Genomic DNA, 15,912 nt, shown 5'->3' with positions numbered 1-15,912 from the left:
AACATCCCCATTGGAATACCGAAGACCGTGCAGGTGTCTCTCCAAGTAAGATACAGTCTTCTTATCTTTATTACTCAATGTAGCAAACGGTTGTGGAGACGTAAATATGTAATGGCATCGTTTATGGCCAATTTCAATGGTAAGCTCTTTGGGTACAAACCACCCATCTATGGTGAATCCTTGTATGTCAACTAATGCGATCCTCATGATGTTGCGATCAATACTGAAAGACATAGTTGTAGATTGTCCTATTTAAATTATATTTTTGACAACTTCAGTTAGTGGAAAGTATTCGAGTAGGCTGTCGTGAACAATTAAACAGTAAGCTCGAGTACCTGCTGGAAAACCTTCATCTGCTTCGATTTCCAACTTAACATCAACAGTTCCGGATCTAAACGATGTATCATCCTGCTTGGAACAGTCAAAAACAAACAAAGCATATCTTTTAAATGCAGAGTAATCTAAGATGGGATGTTTTGTTAGCGAACGAGCATAACTGGGAAAGAATTCGGTATAATTGTAGTGAGCTATAGCGTAATCATTTTTTGTGAAATCCAATTGCATTCTCTCGTTAGGCCAATAGTCACCATTAATAACCACTCGTACGCTGGACATTCTAATGTGATCGAATAGCGTCGGATCAGCGTGAATATCATCTCGTTTAGAAGTTTGAAAAGCTACAATAACGTAGCGTGGACGTTCAACAGCTGAAGTTGTCTTTACACTACATATCTCTCGTCGAGATCCTGCCGTAAGTGAAGGTAGTTCATTGAGCTCCCATTTACGGAAAGGTATGGTTATCGGTGTATTATTCTTAATCGGAGTCATTAATTCGATTTTCACATCATCATTGGGAAAGACATGTTTGACCTTGAGTTCCATGCTGGCGATGGTTAATGATACTGTTGTTACCGTCGTGGAACCAGTAGGTTCTTGGACAACAATACAATCTTTATCATTACGCGCTCGAACAAAGCGAAACACTTGACGACCATAGGTTAATTTAGTGTAATCGTTGAAAATGTTGAAAATATGTTTGATTGGAATCAGTAAACTAAAGGCGTCCCCTGTTAAATGTGGATAATTCGGATAGTTCCATCCTGCAGTACTGAGAAATTTGGAATCTTCAGGTGTATAACACAACAAACTGCGAATAGTGCTGACTACACCTGGATCTCGAACTATTTCCATGTCATGTGAACTTTGGATGTATGTACAGGTATCAAACAAGAAGGATCCAGCATTCGGCGCAAGAGAAACAGTTCCATTACCAGCTTTCTTGATACTTCCTTTAATTTCTAAAAGTGTGTCGTGTATCGCAAAAAATGCATCTGATTGATTTATGATAAACTCGACAACATCACTATTATTAAATGACTTGATGTAAGGTGTATATGTACGAAATTCTTCTTTTCTAATAGTATCGTCGAACCGGGGTTTTTGGTAAAGATCGAAAATATGTGGTTCCTGCTGATGAACCTGGCGTCGAATATAGTGACGTTTTGGCATTCTTCAGCCGTAATCCAATGGAAACAAGAAAAACTTTATTGTCAGCAGACACGTCACGTCCCATGCAGGATCCGTGTGAGACTAATGAATATGAATGTGTAGAGTTGTGTTTTATATCTAAACCCATCTATCGTTCCTTAAAATCCAAATGCAGAGTACTTTTCTCTCCTCTAAAGTTGACTGGTCTTAATTCTTGATCGACTACACTAACGGTAATTTTGGTAATTTCACGTATGCTGCTGCTTACTGGTATGTATATAGGGTTATGAGGACGTTCATCAATAGCAAACCCTGGATCAACACTAAGTGGAAAATGTAGAATAGTGTGCGCAGGTCTGTCCTCGTAGAAGGCTCCTTCGGTAATGTTGCATTCAAAAAGTAGACTTGATACTTTTATAATGTTTACAGGTTGATCTGAAGAATGCAGTGTACCTGGCGCCAATATTCTATTTGAGGAGAAACCCAATAATTTACCAAGACTATCATCTTTCTCGAAAGTAATGGTATGCTCTTGACAGAAAATTTCACATTTAAGCGTATTATTGTTCGGTCTTAAAGTGAACTCCTGAACTGAATTGTATTTAGTGTGTAATGCACTTCGAATGTACGCTTCGATATCGGTAATTTCATAACATCCGGATGGAATGTCGATATGGTGCAACTTTTTACGATCATTTTGCTCATAGAAATAAAATTTTTCACCATCGATGTTTGGGATTGAATTAAATGTATGAAATCCCAACACTGCTACATAATACTGCTGAAGTGGATCAAGTACAAGAGGCACTTGAGGAGTAAACGAAAATTCGTTTGTAGTACTTGTCAAGGTTAACAATCGAGACATGACTGATACTTAATATAGGGTGTAGTAAGTTAAATATCAATATATTATGTTAAAAATTTCTTTATTTTTCTTATTATACTGTTACATGGTTTTGTCTTATTTACATTTTGCTCATAGATACCGCTCTCATAGACACCGCACAACACACATGTAGATTTCATATTGCCGCAAACATCACCCCATTCATGTTTATTATGATCTTTCTTGCAAGGTAAATGATCTCCTAGTGCGAGACGAATATCGTGGGGTAGTTTATACCACACACCACTCGTTATATTTTCCATAAAAATACATGTGGCACGCCTCAAGATGTCGTTAGATGGTTCCATTGTAGAGAAACTTTAAGCATAAATGTCCACAGTTAATTTGGTTATAAGTTTGGTATGCGTCGTTATTATAGAAAATTCGTCCACCACTCAAATATGATACTAGTTCCCGCGGTGGCTTCAAGCAACCATATGAATCAAAGTATTCTATGTTGTTATTTATTTTTCGGTAAGCTACCCAATGTGTACCAGGGTTCTTGGAAATATCAAGATTAATAATAGCACATTCGTGTTTACGGGGGGCTTGAGGTAAATTGTCCCGCATAAAAACTCCACGAAAATTTGAAATTTTTAATTGTTTAGCAAATTTATTCAAGTCCACATTGGTTAGAGGTCTATTAGGTAGCTTCAGCGGGAGTTTTTTGACTTCTTCAAGTATAATCCAAAGCCACCTTTAGCGTTTTTTCGTAGGTATAAACCTTTGCCTAGATGTTCCATTGCTTTATTATGACGTTTATCTTCTTCTAGTTTCTTTTGAGCATTCTTTGAGTCGATTACTGTCTTGGCAATGGCACTCGCACCTCCCGCTAAAGAGCCGAGAGCTGATAAGCCTGCAAAGATAGGGATTAAAGGTAAAATACCACCTGATTTTGGTTCAAATGGAATAATTCTTGGAACCCGCACATTTTTTTTCCCACCTACGTTTTTAACGGCCGTTCTAGCTGCTGCAAGTGCAAGTAGGGCTGATTTACGCAGATTTGGTGCTGGAGGAGTACGTTTCAATCTTCTGATAATTGGTTGCAGCACGTGTCGCTTAAATGATCTAACGCCTTTACCACGTTTCACACCCATACCTAATTTTCGTTTAGCTTTCATCGCTGTAGTAGTTAACCAGGCAGTGGTTTTTTCACCCAAAGATGCGTCTTTTGCTTTAACTCGTTCCCACGCTTTATTTTCCAACACCCAATCTGCTTTATGTCGATCTTTTAAGGAATTACTTTGAGAGTATGCTATATCGTGATCTCTCGCAGCCTGATCTAATGGATTTATCCCAGGATCTCCTCGTGCTAGACGTTTCTGTAATTTAGTTCCAGGTCCTAGATATTGGTAGCCAGGAGCGTGCAATTCAAATGGTAGACTATTGATTATAGAATTTAAAACTCCTTCACCTTGAACAACCAACATTGAAATGAATCGTTTCACACAAAATTGCTTTTTATATAACCAAGTGCATAAAATTCATCTCGATCACAAGATGAAGGTTGTTCAACAAGACAAGACACTAGCAGTGGAAAACTTAGATTTTGTCGATAACGTGACAAGAACCAGTAAACATGGTACATTGCTACCACATTCTTTTCGTGCTATCATATGCGGCCCAAGTGGGTGCGGAAAGACTAATGCTATGTTGGCATTATTGTTTGACCCGAATGGCGCTAAATTTCAAAATGTTTACGTTTATTCAAAGTCGTTGTTTCAGCCCAAGTATCAATTTTTGAAGGAAGTGTTGGCATCTGTGAAGGAGGTGGGCTATTTCCCATATAAAGATAATGATGCTGTAATAAGTCCTGGTAAAGCCAAACCAAATTCTGTATTCATATTTGATGATGTATCAACGGATCCGCAACAAACAATACGTGAATATTACTGTACGGGGAGACATAAAAATATCCATTGTGCATACCTATGTCAATCCTATAGTCGAGCAGGCAAACAACTCCTACGTGATAATGCTAACCTTATTGTATTGTTTAAACAGGATGAGCTCAATTTAAAACACGTCTTTGACGATCACGTCTCTCCTGACATGACATTTGAGCAATTTAAACAATTTTGTTCTGAATGTTGGAAGGACAAGTATGGTACATTTGTTATTGTTAAGGATTTTGATATTTCTAACGGACGCTATCGTAAAGGTTTCGACAAGTTTATAAAAGTTTAGACGTGACTGAGACACCTGCATTATATAAAAGCATGTTGGACAAACAAGTGCTTCTACGCAAGCGCAAAGTTGCGGAATTAGCTAGAGCTATTCGCAAAAAGTATTTAGCTTTAAAACTAGGTAAATCGGAGGAGGATGAAACTTTGAAAAAAATGTTTAAACCCATAACCAGTGTTCTAAAAACATCGCAATACAATGCTAACGTTAAAACGGAGTCGATTAAAAAAGAAGAACCGATGGAAAAAGAAGAAGAAATTAAAAAAGAAGATATCAGCACCATAAAAAATACATCATTTATCAGTGATGAAGAGGTATTTGAAAACAGCGATAAATCTGATGAAGAATACGAAGATAGCATAGAAACAAACCAATCGCAAGATAAGGTATCCGAACAAGAATTTCAAGATTACCTAGAAAAATACCATCATCTAATTCATCCTTATGTGAAAGACCATTGGCAGTATTCAGATAAAATAGATAGAGTATACGGTCCTACTCATGATCCCGTAACTTCCAAATGGAAACTTGGAAAAACTGTTATTGATTTCGCCCATAATGGTTGGATTGTGGCGAAAGGAGACTATGTTGTTGGAACTCGCGGGCTATATGAATTAATATTTTACAAAGAACCTAATTATTACACTGAGGACGATGTGAAACGATATATTACATTGCTGGAATTAACCAATGCTCATAAAAAACTGAATGGTACACTAAAGGGAACCAAAACCTATAAGTGGAATGAAATTATTAAACCTAATCTTAATAAATCACTTCTTAAACCTGACCTGAATAAATCATTTCGTCGTAATACAGTATCTGGTAGGGAGGAGGTTGGCTCAGGAATACCGACACATTGGGAAGACAGCGATGATCGTGTGCAATATGTGTATTGGGATGACCCAAACGAACTTTGTGAGCGCCTCAAATTGTTGATGGCTGAGCAAAAAGCAGGAAACACCGCATCCCTCAATAACGAAATTGTTGCCATTATCAACGAATTACGTGAAGCAGATATTATATATTAACGTTAGATCAGATTATTGTAGCATCATTTCCAATATGAATGTTGACAAGTTTGGTCGCCATCATTATCGTTCTAATGAACAAGCTGTTAAAAAGCTACGTGAAGGCTTAAAACAATCTATTTTGGATGTACAAAACCAAATACATGCAGTAAAGAAGGATATGCAACGGAATCCTCCTGTAGCTGATACAGATCTTTCCAACAAGAAATACGTAGATGGTCGCATTGTTCATGTCAAGTCTTTTGTAAGAAAAGAGTTTAATTTGTTACGCAAAGAATATAATGCAAAACATGTTCAACTTGAACAAAAAATCTCAGACACCATAAGTAAAGTAGAAAGTGATTCTAATAAAAAAATTAATTTGTTGTTTGATGAGAACAAAGTGAATGTTGCAAAAATATCCGATTTGTCGAAACAAGTACACGAGTTTAGAAATGACCTAGATTTATTTAAACGTGAAATGAATAAGAACGTTACAGATGCTGCTCACCAAAGCGCACAAAATATGTTGAAATCGTTGGAAATGGAAAAAAAGATTAAAACAACGGATCTTAATTCACATGATTTAGAAAATCGTCTTAAGGTAGTAGAAGAATACGTCGAAAATAATAAAATTGTCTAAAGAGCCAATTGATGGATGAGTTGCATAAAACCTATTGTACAAAGAATATTGCGTTAGAACGTAAACACGTTGTAAACGCGTTCTGAGGGGTGTAGTTGGTCTTCTTCTATCACGAATTGATTTCTTTCTGAAATCCTGTTGTACGCCCTGTTTACTTCGTCTATGGTCTGTTGGTCCGACATGTGTTGATTTTGCCTGTGTGTGGCTTCCAGTTTTCTTGCAATTGCACTTGTTCCTTCAATTGCACTTGTTGTGTGTTCCGTCTTCATCCGTGATAGGTGGCATTTTCTGTTTTCCTCTTTTTCTGGCCTTCATCATTTTCCAGACGTTTCCTTGATTTTCTTCGGCTTTTCTGATGATGTTGTGCCATTTGTTCTCGTTGATGCTGGTCAGTCTTGTCCTTATTTCTGCTGACAGTTCATCGCTGTAGTCTTGTCTTCTTGTCCTTTGGTAAGCCCTTCTTGCGTTGTTTCTGTCTCTGATTAGGTCCTTGACTTCATTTGGAATGATGAGTCCTTTATGGTTTGTCTTCTCTCTTGGGATGTTGTCCTTCATGGCATGTTGTATTTTCCTGGTGATTTCTTCTATTTTTCTTTCTATTTCTTCTGTTGTTTCGAATTCTCTTCTCATCTGGAATTGGTTGATCTGTCTTCTGAAGTTTGGCCAGTTTGCTTCTTTCCATTTCCATCGTTCTTCTGGTTCAACAGTAGGGAGGTCTGTTCTTGACGTCGTGGTGACTGTTACTGGTTTGTGGTCAGAACTGCATTCGAAATGAGTTCTGACGTCTTCTACGATGATGTTCTTCGTGATGAATAAGTCCAGTGTGTTGTTGCGTTGTCCTCTTATTGGATTTATCCTTGTGGGTTCGTCAGGTGCGAACAACATTTTTTCTCTGTCTTCACAGTATCTGAAAAGTTGTTCACCTTCTCTGTCCGTGTCTTGGCATCCCCAGTTGATGTGGTGGCAGTTGAAATCTCCGGCTATGACTACTGTCTCTTCTGTGTTGAACATTTCTTCTATTTCACCTAGGTCTAGGTCTACTCTGAAGGGCCTGTAAACTGAAAAAATATTAATATTTCCTATTTTGATTCCAGTATTTTCGAAATTTTCAGTTTCGACGTCTACTTGGTCCCATACGATGTTATTTTTCACGTAGATAGCCACGCCCCTGTGGGTGTTTCTTCCGATTCCCTCGTAGTTTGTTATCCTCGGTAGTTGTGTTGTTGTTTGAAATCTCGTTTCGGACAGGCATATGACATCAGGTTGAAGACGGATCACCATTTCCCTTAATTCGTTTGTTCTTAACCTTAGGGAGGCTATGTTGAATTGTAGAATTTTTAACTTCCTATTTGACATTGTAGAGAGCTTCGTATCTTGCTAAGATCTCTCCTCTTGTCCTGAGATCTGTGTGTTTTCTTAATTCGTCTCTTAGTTCCCTTAGAAGTTGAATTGTCCTGTCGTAATCGCAAAGTTCGTTGATCTCCTGCCATAATTCCTTTATTTCTTCTTGCTTCTGTTGACTGGATGCCTGACGTGGTTGGTAAGTGTTTCTAGCGGTTTGTGCGTATGACATACCGCTGGAAACGTTCCTGTAGGTTGATGGATGGACTGGTCTGCTTGGAGGAGCTGCCTGATGATGGTGTTGGTTTCTGGAATTTTTCTGAGCCTGAAAATCAAGATATTGAATATGTTTAGTACACATTTGATAATTGGATGTGTGGTTTTCACCACAGTTACAGCATTTAACTTTGTTGACTTGCTCTTTGGGTAAATGGCAGTCTCTGGTGCTGTGACTTGATGCACATTTCATGCATCTTGGAGGTTTGAAGCAGTTTCGGGCGCTGTGCCCAAAATCCTGGCAGTTGTAACATTGGGTTGCTCTCTGGGGGCGGCTGTAGGCATCCCATCTCACTCTGATGTTCTGTATTCCCGTAATCCTCTTTACTTCTTTTAAGTCCTGAGACTTAGGTACCTGAACAAGGTAGGTACTTCCGTCTAGTCCACTTTTAGGTTTCAGAGCTGTTATTTTTGCTTCGATACCAGCGTCTTTCATTTCTTGAGTCACTTCTTGAAGGTCCATCCTTGGCGCTGCTCTCATAATTATCTTCTTGGTTACTGCTTCTTTTTGAGAGAAGGTATGAAACCCTAAGTTTTCTTTAATGAGGCTCTCTTTAACCTTGTCGAAGTCCTCCATGCTTGTTGTAAATACTCTTGTACCGCTTTTTCCTGCAGGGGCAATAGAAAAATTCTTATGCCCTAGTAGCTTAGTCAGGTTTACTACTATGTTGGTATAGTGGCCTATACCGTTTTGGAGAACTATCGGAGGTATTCTCTTCTTCTTTTCTTGAATTGTAGGGTTTTCGTTGCCTGAGTTTTGAAGTTCAGGACGTTTGAATATATCGAACACATTACTAGTCGGTATTTCGGATGACGTTCCGGCTCTACCGCGTGCGTCGATGATATTCTCGTTTCCTGATTTCCTCGAAACTTTGGCTAGTTGGAATCCGTCTTGCTCCATAACTTCGATGTTTGAGTTTGCCATTTTGTTCTGGTGGTCCTTATTTTCTTCTGAAACTTGTTTTTCAATTGTATCCTGTATTTTCGTATTCGTAATCGTACCTCTATTCGAGGTTGACCTGATGTTTTTGGCTACTTGCTTCGCTAAATCTTTTCTCAGATTAGGAAGATTATTTGTTCTAGGGGTGCTAGAAACCTTGATAATTCTGCAACGTCTTTTCGACGTTCCAAACGCTGGTCCTTTTTTAGTCTTAACAAAGACTATTTCATTGGTATTATTCACGGATTTCTCCGATACCTGAAATTTTTCTAAGCCCAAAAATTCCAAACTGCTCAGTCTACCGTCCGACCAGTTTGATATACTCCAGAACTTAGAAGAAATCGAGCGTCAGTTCTCTCTGAGACAGAGTCGAATGACAGGGTTAGAATGTTCGGTCAAGTACGTGTTGCCAGTACGAGTCGTCACAGTCTAATGTGTGTCTGTAGCTGTACGCGGCGGCTGAACTAATGACGCTTTTAGAAATTTGTTGAATATTTATAATATTTACAAAGGTATAGGAGGGGAGTATGGCAGAGATTCTTATTTTTATGTCATTGTAGAATAATGGGTAGATTTTACTTTAATTCAATTATGATTATCTCTGACGCTATCCATGAAAAAATTATAAAATAATATTATTTAATCACTGCTAAAATAATAAATCACATACTGAAATATTTATGGCACTGAAAAGTTGTTTAATTTTTATTTTATAAATATGGTTGTTACAGAGATTTTTATAATTTTTGTGTGATTGTATTTGTCTTTCTCAGACACAGGATAAATGGTAGATTTTTCTTTAGTCAAATTATGGTTACCTCTCACATCTACGAAAAATTCATAAAGCAATTATTAATTACTGCTAAAATATTTCTTACATATTTAACCATTTGCGGCTCTGAAAAGAGCCTTTTTTATAAGTAAAAACAACTTTATGGACGTGAGAGCATTTTCGATTGAAGATCCATGCCTATATAAACGTTGTCTCTAATCTGTTGGCCCAGCTTCTCTTTGGCAGCATTAAGTTTATTCTTAAGCGTCTTTACAATTAGGTTATGTTCACTAATTTTTTGAATTAGCTGTAAGACACGATAAACTACTCTCCGGCGCCCGTAGAAATCCGTATCCAGAAGCCTAGACACTTCTTCTCTGTATCTATCGATCCTACGATTGCCGGCTTGTCCTTGCTCAAGAAGCTGATCTATAATTACTTGAGTTTCTATCATCTTCCTGCTTAATTGTATAAGCTGATTGATTAAGTTATCCATTATTAATTCAATTTTAATTTCTTGTATGCTATTTCAAACTGCTAACTGTGTTCGTCAGTCGGCTGAGAGAATAATGACGCTTTTAGAAATGTGTTGAATATTTATAATATTTACAAAGGTATAGGAGGGGAGTATGGCTACCTCTAATTAGCTGCTTAATTTTATTGATTTGTCAGCAGGCTCCGCCTAATGGTAGATTTACGCCAAGCAGAGTGCATACCATCAGAGTTTGGATGGGTGACCTTATTTTCTAATGTTTGGTGCTATCTAAATATTCATTATAACAGAGATTCTTATTTTTATGTCTTTGTAGAATAATAGGTAGATTTTACTTTAATTAAATTATGATTATCTCTGACGCCATCCATGAAAAATTTATAAAATAATATTATTTAATCACTGCTAAAATAATGCTTACATACTGAAATATTTGTGGCACTGAAAAGAGCTGTTGTTTATTTTTTAAATTTTATATTATAAATATGGTTGTTACAGAGATTTTTATAATTTTTGTGTGATTGTATTTGTCTTTCTCAGACATAGGATAAATGGTAGATTTTTCTTTAGTCAAATTATGGTTACCTCGCACATCTACGAAAAATTCATAAAGCAATTATTAATTACTGCTAAAATATTTCTTACATATTTAACCATTTGCGGCTCTGAAAAGAGCCTTTTTTATAAGTAAAAACAACTTTATGGACGTGAGAGCATTTTCGATTGAAGATCCATGCCTATATAAACGTTGTCTCTAATCTGTTGGCCCAGCTTCTCTTTGGCAGCATTAAGTTTATTCTTAAGCGTCTTTACAATTAGGTTATGTTCACTAATTTTTTGAATTAGCTGTAAGACACGATAAACTACTCTCCGGCGCCCGTAGAAATCCGTATCCAGAAGCCTAGACACTTCTCTGTATCTATCGATCCTACGATTGACGGCTTGTCCTTGCTCAAGAAGCTGATCTATAATTACTTGAGTTTCTATCATCTCCCTGCTTAATTGTATAAGCTGATTGATTAAGTTATCCATTATTAATTCAATTTTAATTTCCTGTATGCTATTTCAAACTGCTAACTGTCTTCGTCAGTCGGCTGAGAGAATAATGACGCTTTTAGAAATTTGTTGAATATTTATAATATTTGCAAAGGTATAGGAGGGGAGTATGGCTACCACTAATTTGCTTAATTCTATTAATTTGTCAGCAGGCTCCGCCTAATAGTAGATTTACGCCAAGCAGACTGCATACCATCAGAGTTTGGATGGGTGACCTTATTTTCTAATGTTTGGTGCTATTTGTGGATAATAGGTAACTATTTATTTAATCAAATTATGGTTATCTCTCACGACATCTATGAGAAATTCATAAAATAATTAATAATTACTGCTAAAATATTTCTTACATATTTAACCATTTGTGGCTCTGAAAAGAGCCATCCAAACTCTGATGGTATGCAGTCTGGTGGCATTCTGCGCGATATATGGACTCAAACTCAACGCAAGAAAAACAAAGTTTATGGTTATTAGTAAACAGGCAGCCGTAAATAATAATAACTATAACGTAACAATCGGTAATGACTCAATTGAACGAGTAAGTAATCTTGTATATCTGGGTACTCATATTAATGAAAGCTGGAACCCTAGTACAGAAATAAAAAGTAGAATTGCCAAAGCAAGAACAAGTTTTATGAAATTTAAGAAAATTCTGTGCAGTCATGATCTAAATTTGGAACTTCGCATAAGAATGGTCCGATGTTATATATTCCCAGTACTACTTTACGGGGTTGAAGCATGGACACTGACAGAATCGCTTTTAAAAAACCTAGAAGCATTTGAAATGTGGGTCTACCGCCGTATTCTGAAGATCAGTTGGGTAGAAAGAGTCACAAACGAAAGGGTTTTGCAACGTTTGAATAAAAGTTGCGAAGTAGTGAACACGGTTAAAAGGCGCAAATTGGAATACTTTGGTCATATAATGCGTCACCCAGAAAAATATGACATACTTCACCTTGTCATGCAAGGTAAAATAATGGGAAAAAAGAAGTGTGGGCCGCCGTACAACTTCTTGGCTTAAAAACCTACGCCAATGGTTTGGGAAAACTAGCACTGAACTATTTCGTGCGGCTGTAAATAAGACAATGATTGTTAATATGCTGCACAACATGAGAGCCAACGATCGACAAGCGGTCTCGGCACCTTAAGAAGAAGAAGAGGCTCTGAAAAGAGCCATCCAAACTCTGATGGTATGCAGTCTGCTTGGTGTAAATCTAGTATTAGGCGGAGATACTGCTGACAAATCAATAAAATGAAGCTAATCAGAGGTAGCCACACTCCCCCTCACCTCCCCGCCTGCCTCTCTAAATATTATAAATATTCAACCACTTTCTAAAAGCGTCATTATTCTCTCAGCCGACTCAAGAACAAAGTTAGCAGTTTGAAATAGCATACACCAAATAAAAATTTAAATAATAATGGATAACTTAATGAATCAGTTTATACAAATAAGCAGGGAGATGATAGAAACTCAAGTAATTATAGACCAGCTTCTTGAACAAGCACAAGCCGTCAATAGTAAGATTGATAGATACAGAGAAGAAGTGTCTAGGCTTCTGGATCCGGATTTCTACGAGCGTCGTAGAGTGGATCATCATGTCTCCCAGCTGATTCAAAAAATTAGTGAGCATAATATAATTTTGAAGACGCTTCAGAATAAACTTATTGCTGCCAAAGAGAAGCTGGGCCGACAGCAACGTTTATATAGGCATTGATCTTCAATCGAAAATCCTGTCACATCCATAACGTTGTTTTTACTTATAAAAAAAACGGCTCTTTTCAGAGCCACAAAGGTTTAAATATGTAAGAAATATTTTAGCAGTGATTAATAACACTAGTCAACAAATGAAAAACAAAAATTTGCGATATATGTTAAAATGGCTGTACCGTGGGGTTTGAAGCGCCCTGAATGCGAATTCAAACACTAAAATTTTCCACCACGTATAGATTTTGAGTTATCTTCTTCTTAAGGTGCCGTGCATTTCTGCGCAGGGGTCCACGCGTACATTGTCTTGTCAGGTGAACTGTTAGATTTTGAGTTATAGAATGCATCAAATATTGCTGTTTATTATAAAAAATCTTTTATACTATATTCACATAAGTTCAGAACTAGAAACAAAAAATATACTTAGTAAGTCTTTTGTACACAATTTTGTGCATATCCCAATTTTCCCATAACATTATGTGGATTAACACGAACACACATTTTATTCTGCATAATAAAAAACTAGGATAGATCCTGGTTACGGTTCCTAAATATCATAAGTTTTACTGGCTAGTAAATTCCATTAAAAAAATCCATTATTGTAATCTAGAACCTAGAGTGAAGCATGTCTTTGGACAAGTGAAGGTCTCGATCTAAATCATGTAATTCGGCTTGTTGGATGCAATAAGGGGATTTTAGTCGCTTTCGTGGAAATAAAAATCATTATTTTCTGATACATCATCGGGTTTACTTTTATCACCATACATTTCCAAATCTTCCTCCCAATTTGCCGTGGGTCCTGGAACTGGTAAATCTTCTCCAAGAAAAACCGGCTTTATTGCTGAGATAATATCTGGATATTCAATGTCATGCTTGCTTTTCCTTGAAAACACAGACACTTTTGTTATGCAGAAGTAACAGTCGAGTCGTTAAAACTGTTTAGAACTCTATAAGTTTAAATGGGTAGGTTTACTGATTAAGATTACCCTTGGTTTAGGCTTTATTTAAATGTTAATGTGTTATTGGTAGACATTAGATATCCCAGTGTTGCAAATCATGCACATTTTTAGAAAAAATGTTAATTTGATAACATCACTCCCCGAGATATTACAAATGACTGTTTAAAAAAAACTTAGTAAAATATTCATAACTCAAAAATCGTAACTCATTTTTTTTAAATCATAACTGAAAAATCTCGTGTTAGGAACTTTTTATTATCATAATCATATTCAGAGAGCAAAAATTAACAAAAAACAGCACATTGCATTCCAGTCGGAAATTGGTTGTAAACTAGTGAATTATTTTATGAATTTCTCATAGATGTCGTGAGAGATAACCATCATCTGATTAAATAAAATGTACCTATTATCCTGTTTCTGACAAAGACAAATACAAACACACAAATTATAAAAATCTCTGCAACCAAATTTAAATAACAAAAATTAAAAAATAAACAACGGCTCTTTTCGGTGCCACAGAGTATGTAAGCATTATTTTAGCAGTGATTAAATATTATTTTATCAATTTTTCATGGATGGCGTGAGATATAACCATAATTTGATTAAAGAAAAATCTATCTATTATCTTACAAAAACAAAGAATATAACGGCACAAATATGAAAATCTCTGTAATTACGAATATTTAAATAGCACCAAACATTAAAAAATAAGGTCACCCATCCAATTTTAATATTCGTTATTACAGAGATTTTTGTGTCTCTATATTTGTCTTTGTAGAATAATAGGTAGATTGTCTTCTTCTTCGGGTGCTATATCCGTTTATTGAACGTTAGCGATGATGTTGGCTATCATAACTTTATTCGCAGCAGATCTGAAGAGCGATTCCGAAGTGTGACCAAACCATTGACTCAATTTCTTAACCAAGATGTTCTTCTTCTTCCTCGACTTCTTCTGCCTAATATTTTACCCTGCATAATTAGATGTAGAATGCTATATTTTTCCGGATGTCTACAAACATGCGCAAAATACTCGAGTTTTCTAGACTTTATCATTTTTACCAGTTCTCTGCCTTTCTTCATCCTGCTCAGAATAATATCATGACGCACCCTGTCCATCCAGCTTACTCTCAGCATTCTTCGATAGCACCATAATTCAAAGGATTCAACCATCTTAATCATTCTTCCTGTTAAGGTACATGACTCAACTTCGTAGAGAAGAACGGAAAATAAGTAACACTTTAAAATTCTTTTCCTAAGACTCAAATTTATGTCATGACCGCATAGAATTTTCGTGTAACGGAAAAATGCATTCCCCATGGCAGGATGCCATTGCCTTAACCCAGGAGGGTTAGGGCCCAGCTGATGACCAGCGACGCCGTCCACCAGAGGACTTGGACGAGGACCCAATAGGCCGGGGGTGAACTAAGTAGCCCCTTGCATGTTATAAGTCGGAGGCCCTTCTGGGGGACTTACGACTCCGACTTATTTCCCCTATTGTGGACAACCTTGTATATTTTTTTAATATTCGGTACACATATGTCTAATTCAACACCCAAAACGACCGACATACTAATCACAAGAAAAATCCAGGTCCGGATTAACAAAAAATTATAAAGTAATTGTAACGTTAAAACAACACCCTGTATATTGAAATTTTGAAAATCTGTTTGCATATTTGAAAAGAGCACAAAAAACTAAGTCTAACGGTTCGCTTCGATTTTTCGGCCAGACAATTTTTTGACTTTAATTTTGAAATTATATTGAATTTTTTTAAGAACATTAAAAAGCAGGTATTAACTTTTAATTATAAATTATTAAAGTTATTGAATAAATACTCATTTTAAAATGAATCAATACTTATTTACCATATTGGAAAGACCTAATTATTAATCACAAGAAAAATCCAGGTCCCGATTAACAAAAAAACAGAGTATTTGTGACCTTGAAACAACACCCTGTATATTGACACTTTCAAAATTTGTTTGCACATTTGAAAAGACCACAAAAATCCGAGTTTATCGGTTCACTTTGATTTTTTGTGCAAAAATTTATTAACGTTAATTTTGAAATTAAATATATTCAAATATTTAAGAACCCCGACATTAATTTAAAGCACTTTTAATAATAAATCAGTCAAGTTAATGAATAATAAATACTAATTT

General features: G+C 36.4%; 1 protein-coding gene across 1 annotated transcript; it reads right to left on the bottom strand.

Moving 5' to 3' along the window:
* Positions 1 to 252: 252 nt before the first annotated feature.
* Positions 253 to 1,509, bottom strand: LOC126891507 (uncharacterized). Its single transcript, XM_050660683.1, has one exon. It carries the CDS (start codon positions 1,507 to 1,509, stop codon positions 253 to 255), a length of 1,257 nt encoding a protein of 418 aa, XP_050516640.1.
* Between the last annotated feature and the right edge of the window lie 14,403 nt (positions 1,510 to 15,912).

This window comes from Diabrotica virgifera, chromosome 9 (genome assembly GCF_917563875.1).
Source record: "Diabrotica virgifera virgifera chromosome 9, PGI_DIABVI_V3a".
NCBI lineage: Eukaryota > Metazoa > Arthropoda > Insecta > Coleoptera > Chrysomelidae > Diabrotica > Diabrotica virgifera.
The sequence above is the reverse complement of the archived record's forward strand: the minus strand, read 5'-3'. Positions and strand labels throughout refer to the sequence as shown.

Bases quoted from the DNA above. Each gene is read 5' to 3' on its own strand.
- LOC126891507 (XM_050660683.1), bottom strand. From the start codon at position 1,509: ATGCCAAAACGTCACTATATTCGACGCCAGGTTCATCAGCAGGAACCA.